General features: G+C 45.0%; 1 protein-coding gene across 3 annotated transcripts; it reads left to right on the top strand.

The window, feature by feature from the left end:
- The first annotated feature begins 485 nt into the window (after positions 1-485).
- On the top strand, positions 486-13,330 carry GABRP (gamma-aminobutyric acid type A receptor pi subunit). Of its 3 annotated transcripts, XM_008930875.3 has the most exons (9): positions 486-554; positions 1,894-2,006; positions 4,283-4,350; positions 6,348-6,565; positions 7,393-7,475; positions 9,631-9,768; positions 10,786-10,938; positions 11,444-11,637; positions 12,566-13,330. In XM_008930875.3, exons 1-9 carry the CDS (start codon positions 499-501, stop codon positions 12,878-12,880), a joined length of 1,338 nt encoding a protein of 445 aa, XP_008929123.1. In that variant the 5' UTR covers positions 486-498; the 3' UTR covers positions 12,881-13,330. The 3 variants fall into 3 exon arrangements, with proteins under 3 accessions (XP_008929123.1, XP_017944505.1, XP_029821487.1); XM_018089016.2 differs by lacking the exon at positions 11,444-11,637 and having other exon boundaries at positions 12,566-12,693; XM_029965627.1 differs by lacking the exons at positions 1,894-2,006; positions 12,566-13,330 and having other exon boundaries at positions 533-554; positions 11,444-11,733.
- Positions 13,331-14,073: the final 743 nt, after the last annotated feature.

The raw sequence follows: 14,073 nt of genomic DNA, 5'->3' as shown, positions 1-14,073 counted from the left end.
GTTAATGAAGCACAGAGTTACAGCACTTCTGTGTAGCTGGCTAGTGGAGCCTGGGACTAAAACATACTGAAACTGTCATCTGTGGGCAGGATTTCACCTGGCCTTCAGAGTCTGACTGCTCTGGGAACTACCCCAACATTTTCCTACTTAATAAATCCCTTCCCATGGTGCCATTCTCAACATCATCTAATGGCCATCCCATACTGATAGAAGAGCAGCTAAAATTTATCAAGGAATTCAGGACCTGAGTTGTCAACAGGGTGTTTTATGGTGGTAAGTGTTAAGACAGAATGTGCTGAAAAATGACACTAGCCAGGAAGAAGGGCAGGAACCACTGTGTATCAGGAATGTTAAACATCACACAGTGATGGTTCTGACAGTGCAGCATTTCTTTTCCCTGTCCCCTTCCCTTAAAATAGTTTTTCTTAAACCACAAAACTTTGCCTTTCTTTTCTGCTTCACAGACAAGCAGAGCAACTACAGAAACAATCTCCAGAGATGTTCTGCAGATATTTTTCCTTCTTCAGTCTGTGTCTTTTCCTTCCAACCCAAAGGTAAGTGGAAGGCTTGTTTTGTTTTACAGGGAAAATTTGAATTATGTTTCACATAAGTAATGTGGGTCAAAAGGAAACTATGCTTCCAGTTATCCAGCCCATCCAAAGGAAGCTGGGTGCAGTAAGGGATGTGGCATAGAAGAGAGCAACCTGCACAGGTCCCTAAACCACAATATGTCCATTACTAGTGCAACCCCTAATTTCCTGTTCAGAACCAGAGCACAGTTTGTAGGTTTTTGCTGGAAATGCCACCCCACCAGGGCTGCCAACTCTGTTATTACCATCCTTGGACCTACAAGTCGCAAATTTCTTTAATTCTTTGTGTATATAATGTGCAAAAACTGGTTCAGTTCTGCTGTGAGGTCCTGTATGGCCTTAGAACCTGCAGCTACAAGGCCTATTAACCCAGCTTTGAAGGGAACAGAAGAAAAAACATTGGTAAGAGCTGTAAGTCCATGGCTGCTTCCTGCCCAGAGCGGGGTCCTGAGACTGGGAGTGGCAGAGGTTCTGCCTCCCACCTCCTTCTGCCCTGCCCAAAGCAATAACAAACTCCTAAGGATTCACTCAGTGACGCTTTCCTCAAGTGAGCACGAGATCACCTGGGGACACTGCACCAGAACAGTCACCTTGTACAGTCCAAAGCCCCCGTGTCTCTTGCTGTCTGTATGATAGTACAGATCTGTCAGCCTGACAGTGCCAGCTCCTGCCTCCATTGTCCAGTCACAAAGGGTCAGTTTGGACACTCAGTTGGATGCAGCTGGGGTGGTTCTGCCCTCAAAGCTCTGGGGGTGTCTCTGAAGTGCACAGTGCTCCACCTTTCCTCTCCCTGTGTTACTCCTGGCAGTAGCTGTGTGGAGCTGCCTGACATTCACATCTGAGGATGAAGCCTCTTTAGGAGACTAGAGATTAGGGAGGAAGAGCTGTTGGGCAGTAAGATTTGTCTCAGGTTGTCCTAGGCAGGAGGAAAAAGAAATGCATGTTCCCTATATAGACTGTATGAGAAGGAGTGGGAAGGGAAAATTGGGGGTTATTGTTAAAACTTGTGATCTATAGACTTTGCTTGATATCTCTGTGATATTTTAGGAAGGTCCTTAAGGTACTGACTGTGTGTACAACCTGTAGCTATCAGCGGAAGCAATTTGCCATTTTTCCACCTCTTCAAGGTGCTCATTATACAGCCAAGGTAGCAATGTGAGCAAGTGCTTGTAATTTCAATTATCTACTTGTTTTTAATAACTATTTTATGCAGTTTGCTTGTTTGAGCACAAGCTGCAAATACAGCTGCAGCTGCACACCAGATGTGCCCAGCCCACGTCACAGTATGTATTTGTGTCCCCAGGAGGTGCTCCCTGGGTCACGTATCCAGCTTGCACAGCAGCGACACAACATCCCTTCCTGGATTTGAGAACCTCACCATGGGATACAACAAATACCTCCGGCCCTACTTTGGTGGTATGTTGGCTCCATGCATGTGAGCATTTCAAGAACAGCCTGTAAGGCTCAGGTGGAGGGGATGCTTTAAGCTTGTTTTAGAATGCTGCAGTTTAAAAGGTTGTGTTTCTTTCAAAGTAGGTGGTGGCCAGGGCTGCCCTTCCTTCCTGTGCATCCACTGTTGTCTTGAATACCTGGTGCATGTATGTGTGGGCCTTGAGAACATGTCCATCTCTGAGGCTGAGAGCAGGGAATTTATAAACTTCAACATCTCTAGGAAAGACCTGACCAAGTAACTAAATTCTGCTCTAACTGTACAAGCTTTTGTTTAGAGCCTGAGTCTTTGATTTTCTGCTTTACAGATGTTCATGTACAGCTATTTAGTAGATTGCAGCTATAGAGGAACGAAGGCACCCTTCTTGCCAGAAATATTGACTTTTGACACATCTTCTCTTTCCACTGAGACACAAACGTGCTTTAAACCTTGGTGAGACTGGGGAGTCGGGAGCAGGCAGGCATTTAGAAACTTACCTGAGGCTCTTGACCAAATTTGGTGTCAGGTCTCCCACTTTCCAGATGAGTGCTGTAATCACACAGAGTAAAAGGTTTCTCAGAATGACATTCAGCATCTGAAAACTATCAATGAAAGTTTAAAAAACAGCTATGACCATTTTTTATTTCTATTCATTTTGGTTTTCTGCCAGAACCCATTAATGAAACTCTGCTTGACACAAAAATTTCCCATTGACTTTCACAAGGCCTTGGATGTTTCCCATTGTAGACTGACCTGCTGCTACTGAGCTTCTTCCATTTTCTGACCATGGTAATAAATTTCTGGGACAATACAGAATTTGCTGTCTTGTTTTGCCTGGAACGTGTGACCTCATGACTGACTAGTAAAGCTCCTCCAACTCTTGTCACACCAGTGAAGAGATGCTTCTCCATGATGAAACGGAGATCAGCTGCATCTATGGCAGATGTTATACAGAAATGATCAGGACTCTGGTGTCACCTCCTCCAGAGGCCCGAGTCCTCACAGATTGAACCTGTGGTCAGTAACTGGACTGGGCTTCAAGAGTCCAAATAGACGGAGGGCATGAATGACACCTACATTAAAAAAATACATCCTTTGCAAATGAAACTTATTTTGTAACAGCTTAAACCAAGCAACCAAACAAACAAAGCCAAGACCACCTGGAAAACGATTTAGAAATTGTGACCCTTGGACATTCCTAAGTGTCATTTAAATGATGAAACTGAGTTTTAGCAATCCCAAGAGGAAAGGCATTCCTGTGTCGCCACTTAGGCAGAGGCATGTCTTGGAAAGCCCTGCTTGGAGCCCCACATTCGTCCCGGGGATCAGACAAACCAGGCACAACCTAATGCACAGTTTGTGTCTCTGCGCTGGTGCAGCATTTCCCTCTGCAGGGCCGCTGCTGGCTCCGGGCCCTTCCCGGCTGGTTCCCGGGGCGTACCCGGCGATTCCCGGCCGTTCCCGCCCGAGATTCCCGGCCGTTCCCCCGGCTGGTTCCCGGGCCGTAACCGCGATTCGCCGGCCGTTCTTCCTGGAGATTCCCGGTCGCTCCCGGGCCAATGCCTGGGCCGTTCCCGGCTGGTTCCTGGGGCGTACCCGGCGATTCCCGGCCGTTCCCGGCGATTCCCGGTCGCTCCCGGCCGTTCCCGGTCGCTCCCGGCCGTTCCCGGGCGGTGCCGCCCTCTCGCGGTGGATCTCCGCAGTCGGTGTCAGCACTCCCCAGATCCAGGGCGAGTGCTGAAAGTTGGTTTGCAAATAGAACGGTCGAGTAGTAACTAACAAGAGGCAAAGGCTGTTGCACTTGCGGTTTGTTCCCGGGAATCAGTGCGTTCCTGCCTCCCAGAGCACCGGGGCTGCCCATGGCTGCCGTGCGTGGGCAGAGCTGCGAGCAGAGCCCAGTGCGGAGTCAGCGGCCGGGCCGCTCCGGGGGGTGCTGGGAGGCAAGGGACAGTGGCCCTGTCTGCCCGGCCACGCACAAATGCCACTGAAATGCTGCCGATCCAAACTGCTCAGCTTCACAGATGGTGCTGGTGGGTATTTGCCCTCTGCTACCAGCACCAGAAGAGAACTCCAGCTCCCTGACAGTGATAACTGTATTTTGGATCATGTAATCTTGTGAGCCTAATGCTCTTTGGCCCTCTGTGGTTTTAGGGATAGCGTGTGAGGCTGGGGGCAGTGCCCACCCTGCACAGCATCCTGAGTGGCTTTACTGTGCCCTTCACACTTCCCTTCTGTCTGCTGAGGCATTTCTTTCCCTCCACAGGAGAACCTGTTCAAATTGCAATGAGTCTGGACATTGCAAGTATTTCCAGTATATCCGAGAGCAACATGGTAAGTGAAAGAATTTTTATTTTATGAGATAAGAGCCTGAGAGACTTGGCATATATTCTGTGACCACAGAAATGGTCACTTGAAGCTACTTTGCTGTTCTGGGCTATTGACCACTTTCAGAGGTCTGATGAAAACAGGGCTCATCTATGACTGCAGACTGTGTAGATGCCATAGTAATGTGGGCTTGCAAGTAAATAGAAGTGGCTCCAAAGGTCCTACTGGTCAAAAATTCAGCACCTCGTGGAAATCAGGCCCCTTGGGAATGGAAAAAATCAATACTGTGTGGCATTTCCTCTCCCTTACCTTTCCTCCATGTAGGAGCCCTTTGTATGGGACAGGGATGGGCTCTGTTGGACGTGCTGGCACTGACTGAAATCCCAGACAGGGTTTTTTCTCAAGGAGGAGAAGTAAGGCTTTGAGCTGAAGCACAGGCTGAGGCTCAAAGGACTGGCCTTCCCAAGGAAAGAAAAAAACCCCAAAACATCTCTTAAATCTTCCCATCACTGGTGAGTCTGGTACATTCTGCTTCTGATAATAGCTGGATTTCAAACACTGATCACTGAAAGCTCCTGTTTCGGGTTGGCCAAAATCATAGGCAACTTGGGTAAATTCAGCAAATAATTTCAGTCCAAACAGTTAGAAGGTCATTCAGGAAAAATGTCGACACTTAATTTCTGCATTTTCAAGACTACCACCACCAATTATGTTTTTCTGCCTCCTTCTAACAAATTAAACAAGTTCACTAAATAAAATATTTTAACTTTGTTAAAGGTTTTAATTTTGGGGAAGGAGCAGAACCAACAAAATCAATTATTCACAAACCTCTCACTTAATTGAAGTGCCTTGTAAAATAGATCATGTTCTGGAGTTTTTCTGGATGATCCATCTAAATTTCTTTGACCATATGGAAAATATTGCAGAGGCTCACTCTGTGTCTTGCTCAAAGCTGGAAAATCAACCAGGATTCTTCACTTTTGTCACTACTATAACTCACTGTATTGAAAGCCATAACAAGGCTTTGACTTTTTTTTTACTCCATCACAGGCGAAGAGCGAATTTTTAAAAGTTGCAAAAGCTAACACTGATATTCCTTAATTCCTTAGAGCATTTTAAAAACTAGAGATGGAATGAAGCAGAACTGCTTGATCTTCCAAAGCCAGGCAGCATTTCTGTGGTGAAACAGTGACTTCAGGCTGTTAACACAAGTGCCAGTCCAGCAGTGCCAGTCCGTCTGTGACAGAGATGTTCTGAAAATAAAAGGCATTACTGGTTGAATGTACTTGGGCTGTAAGGGTGGAAGTGAAATAGTCCAGCACTGCCTGTGTGTGTCCAGAAGGCTCAGCAAAGCATTGGCTTCAGAGCTGAGTGAGTGCTGCTTATTCTTTTCTGCTGGGGCTCTGTGAAAATGCTTCAGCCACTGCAGGTTGATTTTGGCAGGCTAAACACAAGTTAATCCCAGTGTCCTTAGATTCAAAACTCCTGTTAAAAGATATCAGTTTAGTTTTTTCCTTTGTTTGGGGCTTTTTTAAGACCTCAGTGAAGTAACAGGTTGGATTCACTTACCTTTTTTCCTCCAGTGCCAGTGTGTCTTTCACGATCATATTTATAGTGCGTGTGGAATTTCCCAGCTCTAGACAATGACTCATCTGTAATGTCAATGACTTACTGGGTGGCCTCAAGTGTGTGTTTCCCATATGTTTTCTTACCTGCACAATGAACACAAAAAAATATCAATCACAGTAATTGCTCATTATTTTAAAAAAAGCACTGTAAGTATAATCTTTAGTCCTCAAACACCATACCTTAGAATATAGTATATTAAAAATATTACTGAATAAATAAAACTATGCTGAAAATAAAGCTTGAGGCTTCATTGAAGTTTGGCTGTGACAGGTTAAACAAATGTGTGCCATGTCTCTTGTCACACGTGGCATGCCCATGGCTGTGCTGTGCAGGTTCTGGACATGCATCCTCACAGGCTCTCCTCTCTTTCCCAGGATTACACAGCTACCATATCCCTGCGGCAGCGCTGGACAGACCCCCGGCTGGTCTTCCACGGCAACAGGAGCTTCACGCTGGATGCTCGCCTGGCGGAGCTGCTCTGGGTGCCAGACACCTACATCGTGGAGTCCAAAAGGTCCTTCCTGCACGACGTCACCGTGGGCAACCGTCTCATCAGGCTGTTCTCTAATGGCACCATCTTGTATGCCTTGAGGTGAGTCACCCTTTGCTTTGGGGGTGAGGGGTCAGAATAGATTCCCAGAATTACACCGGACAGCAGCTGTCACGGGTCAGGAGCTTAGGGTCAGTGAGCCTACTGTGACCATACTCTTCCAATGCATTTCCCCCTGTTCTGGCCTCCTGCAAATGCCAGTCAAGGATCAGGATTTCTCATCATGGTATATGCTGTGTCCTGCACTCAGAAAGCTCACAAGTTTCGGTGTCACCCGAGAAAAGTTGAGTCAGGTGGAGACAGAGGAGGAATGGAAAGAGGACATCATAACAGTGAAAGTTTAACTGATAGTGGAAACCTGTTTGTTTATCCAGTGCCATGTAGCAATGACTTCTGTTTTTTACCAAAAACTGTATATGTCTGTGTACTGCAGGAATGTGCTCTGTGGTTGTGTTAGCAGTTCCTACTGTGCTCTGTCTCGTTACTCCCAGTAACTAGGTCCCAGTTACCTCAACTGCAAAGTAAAACTCATTTACCTCCCCATGAGAGCAAGCCAGAATATGTGTGCCCTTCATTAACGTTCCTTCACGTCACAAGTGGTGACTTCTTCAGACGTGCAAGCTGTAGCACTGGAAAAAAAATGTGAATCTACACCGAATCTCCCACCAGAGCAAAGCAAAATTCCTGCTTGGGTTACATATTCATCAGGGTGGCTGCAGAGAGCACATGCTCTTAAGGAGGGTTCTAAATTCATTCATTTCATAGGCCTAATGACAGAGCAAAGTCTTTGTCATCCAGTTTGTTATGTAAAACCGGTATTTCATTACATGCTTTTATTGCAACTTTCAGAGTTCTTTCTCCTCCTACAGAATCACTACTACTGTTGCCTGTAACATGGACCTGTCAAAATATCCTATGGACACACAAACATGCAGACTGCAGCTGGAAAGCTGTAAGTGTAACATTCTAGAAAACTCTAAATTTGTTTATTCATAAATAACTACATATCTTGAATATTTGGATTCAGTGCAGTGGCTTTCTGGAGTAGACTTTCAGTCCTGCAGATACTAATGTCCAAAAGAAAACAACTTTTGCATCATCAATTTTCAAATGTTTGTGTTAAAATCCACGGTCCAGAGAATTTCTGTCACTGTGCAGACTATGCAAAAAGAGTGATAATAATGAATATTTATATTGAAATGCAGATATTTCAATTTTGCACAGAAAAGTTGAAGTAATATTGGCTGGTTTTCCAAATTTGGTACCTTTTGAACACATAGCTTCTTCAAAACTAACTTGTGGGGTAAGTGCATGGGATGGGGTATGGCAAGGAACAACCTCTCACATTTTTAGGTATCTAGTACCCTTGTCAACAGAAGAGTCTCTGACTGGGAAGTCTCAAGAAAAGGAATTGTCAGTGAGTTCTGCTCTCAATGAGATTAAAAGTTCATCTATGGCAATGCTGGCTGAGAAAGGCTCCAGGAAAATTTAGACCACTCCAGGGTTGTTAGCCCAGAACTCAGCCAGCTCTGCTGCTGTGTGCTGCGAAGCTCCACAATGAGCAGGCTTCATCTCCTGCTTGATGGCACAAAACCAAACATCTCAGCACTGAAAACATCATCTTTTTAACTTCTGAGGTTGCAGCATGAAGCACCTAGGGAAGCACATATTATTTTCACATTAAAATCATATTAGTTCACCATGGTTAACTTTATTACAAAGCACAGCTCTTGAAATAATAATGATTGGCCTCTTCTGCTAAAGCGGAGCTTGTTTGGGCCTGGTTTAAAAGTGATTGGATCCTACATCATGTTGAGTTGCTGTATAATTCCAATGAAATTACATACACATTGCCCACTGGAGATTTCATTAGGATAAGTGCCCAGAAATAATGCTATTTAAATATATACCAGATGAATTAACAACAATCTATCATTTATTATAAAATTTTCCTGAGTAACTACAATTTATAAAACCACTTAGAAACTTAGAAAAGTCGTATGCTTAGGATTCTACTCAGGGATTCATACTCTGGACACCTAATTTAGGAGCTTATCTCGCTCAAGCTCTGGTAATTTGTGTCTAATAAGAAAACACAATTAGATGAAAACAGAGCTGCAACTGCATCTGATTCCTCCTACCAGGACGAACGGGTTATTACCAGAATCACAGTGTCCTTACGCGTGGTCTCAAATAAAATAAAATAATTACATCAGTGAGACTGATGGGCTTGTTTCCTAAATTAAGTGAAATTTTTGAAGAGAATGGCAGGCTGGTGATTCAGTACAAGCTTTATCTCTCAGACTGAGATATCCCTCAGTCCAACCTGAGGTTATGCCATCACTTACATTCCTGGAAGCACTTACTCAGGTGGCATATACGGAGTCCCACTTCTTTGGAGGCAGGAATTTGGTGTTACTTAAATGTCAGGGGCATTTATTTGTCCTCAGTAACTTAATGCCTTTGGGGATAGGAGGAATGATTTGTAGAAACAGTTGCCTTTATAAGCAAGTTTTCTGGGCAATGCGTATCCAGTCAGAGGAACCTAGTTCATAACCATGTAGCAGTCTCAGTTCTAAGCTTCTGACTGACTGAAAATGCATTTTCTCCTATTTTTAGGCACTTGAATAGGTGATTCAGTGAAATGTGCTTCTGCTCCTTGGTAAGGGACTCAGTGGGATCTGAATTCTCTATTTTTAAGCACTGTGTATCTCCTGCTCTCCTCTCAGACTGAAGAGACTACATTTGAGGCTTACTTGCTGCAGTGTTTAATCCTGCTGCATGTAATCAAGCTGTGCATGACAGCAATCGATTATCTTTAAATCAGAAATACCCCATGTAAAGGATTGAAATAGACTCTCTGCAGGCTTGCATGTTGTGTGTCGTTCCCAAAGGCACGTGTTCCTATTGAAATCTGGACCAGGAGACAAAGTGCAGCAATGAAGGCACAGCCAAGGTCCGCCTGTGGTCTGACACAGCTCTGAGGGCCTTTGTCCAGCCTGTAGTGCCTGGATCGTGGCTGTGTTCCCCCTCAGGACTCAGAGCAGGGCAGCAACCAAGCTGTAATGGCTAAACCACAGTCAGACAGGTCTCTGTGTTCTCCTTAGGGGGCTATGATGAAAACGATGTCACCTTCACATGGCTGAGAGGAAATGACTCTGTCCATGGCATGGAGCAGCTGCGGCTCTCCCAGTACACGGTGGAGCGTTACTACACCCTGGTCTCCAAGTCACAGCAGGAGACAGGTAAATTTGTGAAAGAAAAAGGTAAGGAAAGCTCTTGGGTATTTCCCATCACATCTCCACACATACCTGAAGAAACCTTCTCCCTTCTTTCTATAAAGTTACAGTAACTGGGAGTAAAATTAATTTTTAAAATATACTTTTGATTGTAAATTACAATTCTATCATGATGGAATAACATCTCTTTGTACATCAGAATTCAATGTCTTTTTCATTATCAGTGTAAATACTCTTCTCTCCAATCACAGACACTGTGAAAGGGGGGCAAAACTTCCTTAGAAGGTTTTAAAAATAACAGTGTTTTGTTGTTCTGTTGTGTACACAGCCCATGAACAACACAGACTTTGTTTCTACGTTTCAAAGGGAGCTATTGTTTAAACAGCAGAACTATATCCTGAAAACATTACTGATCCAACCCCAGAACCCTTATGTCAGTATTTACAAATAATTGATTTTAAAAAATTGACTGAATTTTTTTGAGCAGAAAAGGATACCATTATCAAAGATCACAAATTGCTAATGAAAACAGAGCATCTAATTCCTTGTGATGATAAGGTAGTGGGATGCTTTGGGATGTGAGCCAGAGCCTGCTGAAATCGAGAGACAAATCTTTTGTGTGTTTCTCAGCCATCAGATGAGCCTGAACTTGGCAATGCCCCTTCCAAGCAGTGTTGGGAAAAGTGCACTGAGCTGAGTGTGCGAGAGCAGGGGACAGCACCAGCCCTGCTCTGCTCCCAGTTAAGGCACTGCTGTCACATACTTCCACTGGGGCTGAAGCCCAGAAGCCCCTCTGCAAACCCTGCATCATTGGATGTCCCTGCCCTGTCAGTGCTGTGTGTCCTCTCGTGTGGGATGTGTTGGCAAAGCAAGCCCTCTGAGGTGAAGCAATGCCTCCCCCACAATCATGGTGTGGCTCTGCTGAGGTCCCTCAGCTGAAGGGCTGGTGCTGGGCTGTTCCAGTTTCACTTCAGGTGTCCTTGGGAATCTCATGCTCACTGAGTTTCTTCCTTTCATGATCAGGCAGTTACCCACGTCTGATATTACAGTTTGAGCTAAGAAGAAATGTACTTTACTTCATTTTGGAGACCTATGTGCCCTCCACTCTGCTTGTCATGTTGTCCTGGGTTTCTTTTTGGATCACATTGGACTCAGTGCCTGCAAGAACCTGCATTGGTGAGTTATTGCCTGAGGAATTGAGAAGACTTAAGCTGGCAGGGCAGCCTCTGAAGGTTGGGTAGATGGTCCTTTTCTTGAGCTCTCTGCTCCGGGATAGTCTGTTGACCTTCTGCTGTTGCTTGGGGCAGAGCTGGGTTAGCATGGAGGATGTGCTGTGGCAGGTACACGTGCCCACCTGCCAAGGCTCCCAGGAGATTCACAGCAGAGAGTAGAGGACAGAGCACACATTCTTTGTGGTGTGCTTTGGAGGGAGCAGGATGGGGGAATTTTTTACAGAAAGCCAGAAAAAGAAGAGAGTCAAGTGCTTATTGGAGCCAGGTTGTCAACAGCAGGGAGAGCCTGTGTGAAACTTGTAGCTAGTGCTGCAAAAGCATTTCAGTTGCTGCGATGGATGATTTGGATTTGGTAAGAAATGATATGAGCAACAACATGGGCAGAAGGGTAGGCCAGGACTTTTCCAAAGAGTCCACAAGAGAAGGTATCTCTTTTTCTGCTTTCCAAGGAGTTACAACAGTGCTTTCCATGACAACTCTGATGATCGGCTCACGAAGTTCACTTTCAAAAACCAACTGTTTCATTAAGGCCATTGATGTTTATCTTGGCATCTGCTTCAGCTTCATCTTTGGTGCCCTTGTGGAATATGCAGTGGCTCACTACAGCTCATCACAAAAGTGTGCACCTAAAGTACCTCAAGAGGTAAGGCCTGATAAGCCCAGAGATCTTGGATTGGCAGCAATTAGTTCTCCATTAACTGAATAAGACAAATGGTCTTCCTGTTACAGGTACATTAACACTGGCTTCTCCTAAATGGCACTAAATCTTTATTTTTGTGTGCAGCAAGCACATGAATAGCTCTAGAGCACTGTGTCTCTGACAGACTTCTGAGCAGCAGCCTCAGCTGACAGTCATATTGGGTTCATCAGACCACATTCAGGAAGGCACTTTGGCCTGCCACTGGAATTGGGTCTGTGGCCCTGAACTGAGCTCACGTGAGCATGAAGCACCTCTGCTCCTTTCAAAATGCAGCCAGAGAAGACTCGGTATAACAAACCTCTTTGCTCTCCTATGGAATAACTCTGATTAGGAAGGTACTTTGCTCTTTTTTTTACAAAGGAAATATGAACCCTTCTTCCTCCCTTCCCAGAAGACACTACCAAACATCAGTCCCACCATGTTCCATGGGGATTGCGAGAGTACATTGTTCAAGTGCTCTGCTTTAGCGTGAGAAATTAAAAAGTCAACTATGACCATAGTCCAGTAGTCATCAAAGGCCCAAATCCTGTCAGAGGGAAAAGAGGTTTCCCACTTCAATGCTGTGTTCCCCAGCCATTAAGTTACTGAGTAGACATGAAGGATGGATGTCCAGGAGGAGATGCATGTTGGGTTGCACTGGGTTGCTCAGTGACAGAGTGAGACTTGCTCAAGGTCTAAAAATACCTCTAGAAATACAGTGGTGGAAACACAGGCATCTCTGGGACCTCAGGCCCTCCTAAAAATAGGAAGCAGCTGAAAGGCGTGTTTGAGTGGACCACATACAACCACTCTTTTATCTATATCCTTATGGTTTCCTTCCTCTGCAGGAGAAGACAGATCCTAAAACTAGCTCTGCACTCTTGTTTCCTAGGGGCCAGCAAATAAGATCACTAAAGAAATGGAAGATGTCAACATCACTAATATCCTCAACAATTCCATCACCAGCTATAAACAGAAAATCAGCTTCACAAGCATTGAAATTTCCAGTGATAATGTTAACTGCAGTGATTTGACTATGAAAAGCCATGAGAAAATCAAATGTGTCTTGAGAAACAAAATGCACAGGATTATTGGTTATTTCACAATTCAGAACCCTGGCAATGTGGACCACTACTCCAAATTGCTTTTCCCTTTGTTTTTCATGCTGGTCAATGTGTTTTATTGGGCTTATTATCTATATTTTTAGTAGAAGTTAGTTGCTTCATCCTCCTACTTCAGCAGGAAAGGAATTGAGCCAATGGGTATCCAGGTATCTAACATCGGTGAATTCAATGTGGACAAAATGCTTGTGTCCTCAGGTACCCAGCAGAAGAGTGTGTGAGGTGTGCAAGATGCAACACTGACTGGACAGCAGCCTGTTCAGCTGAGTGGCTGTGCTGGGCCCTGTCACTCGTACCTGTGTTTCCTTTCAGCATCTCACCTGCTGGAGATGGGTGTGCAGGACTGCACGGAGCAGAGCACTGCAGGTGGCAAAATTGTTTTGGTAGCCTGGAGCAGGTTAGAACCTTCAAGTTTAGATCTCCAAGAGAGTGTATAGGATTATACAAACAAAAACAAAGCTGTTATTCTTTGTTTGCCAGAGATAACAGAGGGACTGTGATTGCTTCCTCAGTAGCTGCTCTGTTGCAGTGGGAGAAGCCGAGTGCAGCAGCACGCTGTGTGCTCAGGAGCTGGGCATGGTGCTTCCTGGGGGCACGCAGTGCCAGGCTGGGGATTTTGGTCCTGCTGGCTGTGGTGTGCCTCAGTGCTTTTAACGCCTGTCACTCATTGAGGTAATCCTCACTTGCTGAAGTTCTCCCTCCCTCAGACAGACGGAGGGCTTGCTGTTTGTAGTGAGCAAAATTTTTTCAGAGATTTGGGAACACAAAATAGAGGCAGCAAAATTGTTTGGTAACCCATCTCTTATACTCCTGCTGCTGTGCTGCAGTTGAACAGATTCTACCACCTTCCATGTCTTCCTCACACATTATTTTTTAGCCTGGAGAATGCTTCCTTCAGCTTTCACTGTTATAAGCAGCTCTCATTTCTTGCCAGCCACAGGCTTGAGTGGCCCATTTGTCATCCCCTCTTTTATGTGGCTGTGCAGCTGTGGCAAGTCAATACTGCTGGGTGAAAAACACGTGTGGGCTGAGGGAGGGTAGTCTAAATCACCCTTTCACTCTCTATTTTAGCCTGGAAAAGTGTTACTTTTCTTCAGAAATTCAGATTCTAAGTGGGCTCTGGAAACTGCCCAAAGTCATCTTTCTTTATCCTGCAATCAGCAGGATCCAGAGCTTTCTTTTAAAGATAAATTAAATGTGGTGCACACACAGTTATGTGCCATTTGGTACTGTGCAGCTTAAGGCTACTGGAAGTCTTTATTTCCTGGTTATAAAATTG

The sequence above is a fragment of the Manacus vitellinus genome, unplaced genomic scaffold, assembly GCF_001715985.3.
Source record: "Manacus vitellinus isolate BGI_N305 unplaced genomic scaffold, ASM171598v3 scaffold_111_pilon, whole genome shotgun sequence".
Taxonomy (NCBI): Eukaryota; Metazoa; Chordata; class Aves; order Passeriformes; family Pipridae; genus Manacus; species Manacus vitellinus.
Note: the sequence above shows the minus strand (reverse complement) of the source record. Positions and strands in the feature narration are given on the sequence as shown.

Coding starts and splice junctions, on each gene's coding strand:
- GABRP (XM_008930875.3), top strand. CDS start 499: ATGTTCTGCAGATATTTTTCCTTCTTCAGTCTGTGTCTTTTCCTTCCA. Junction 4,351..6,347: donor GTATATCCGAGAGCAACATG/GTAAGTGAAAGA, acceptor TCTCTTTCCCAG/GATTACACAGCTACCATATC. Junction 11,638..12,565: donor CACCTAAAGTACCTCAAGAG/GTAAGGCCTGAT, acceptor CTTGTTTCCTAG/GGGCCAGCAAATAAGATCAC.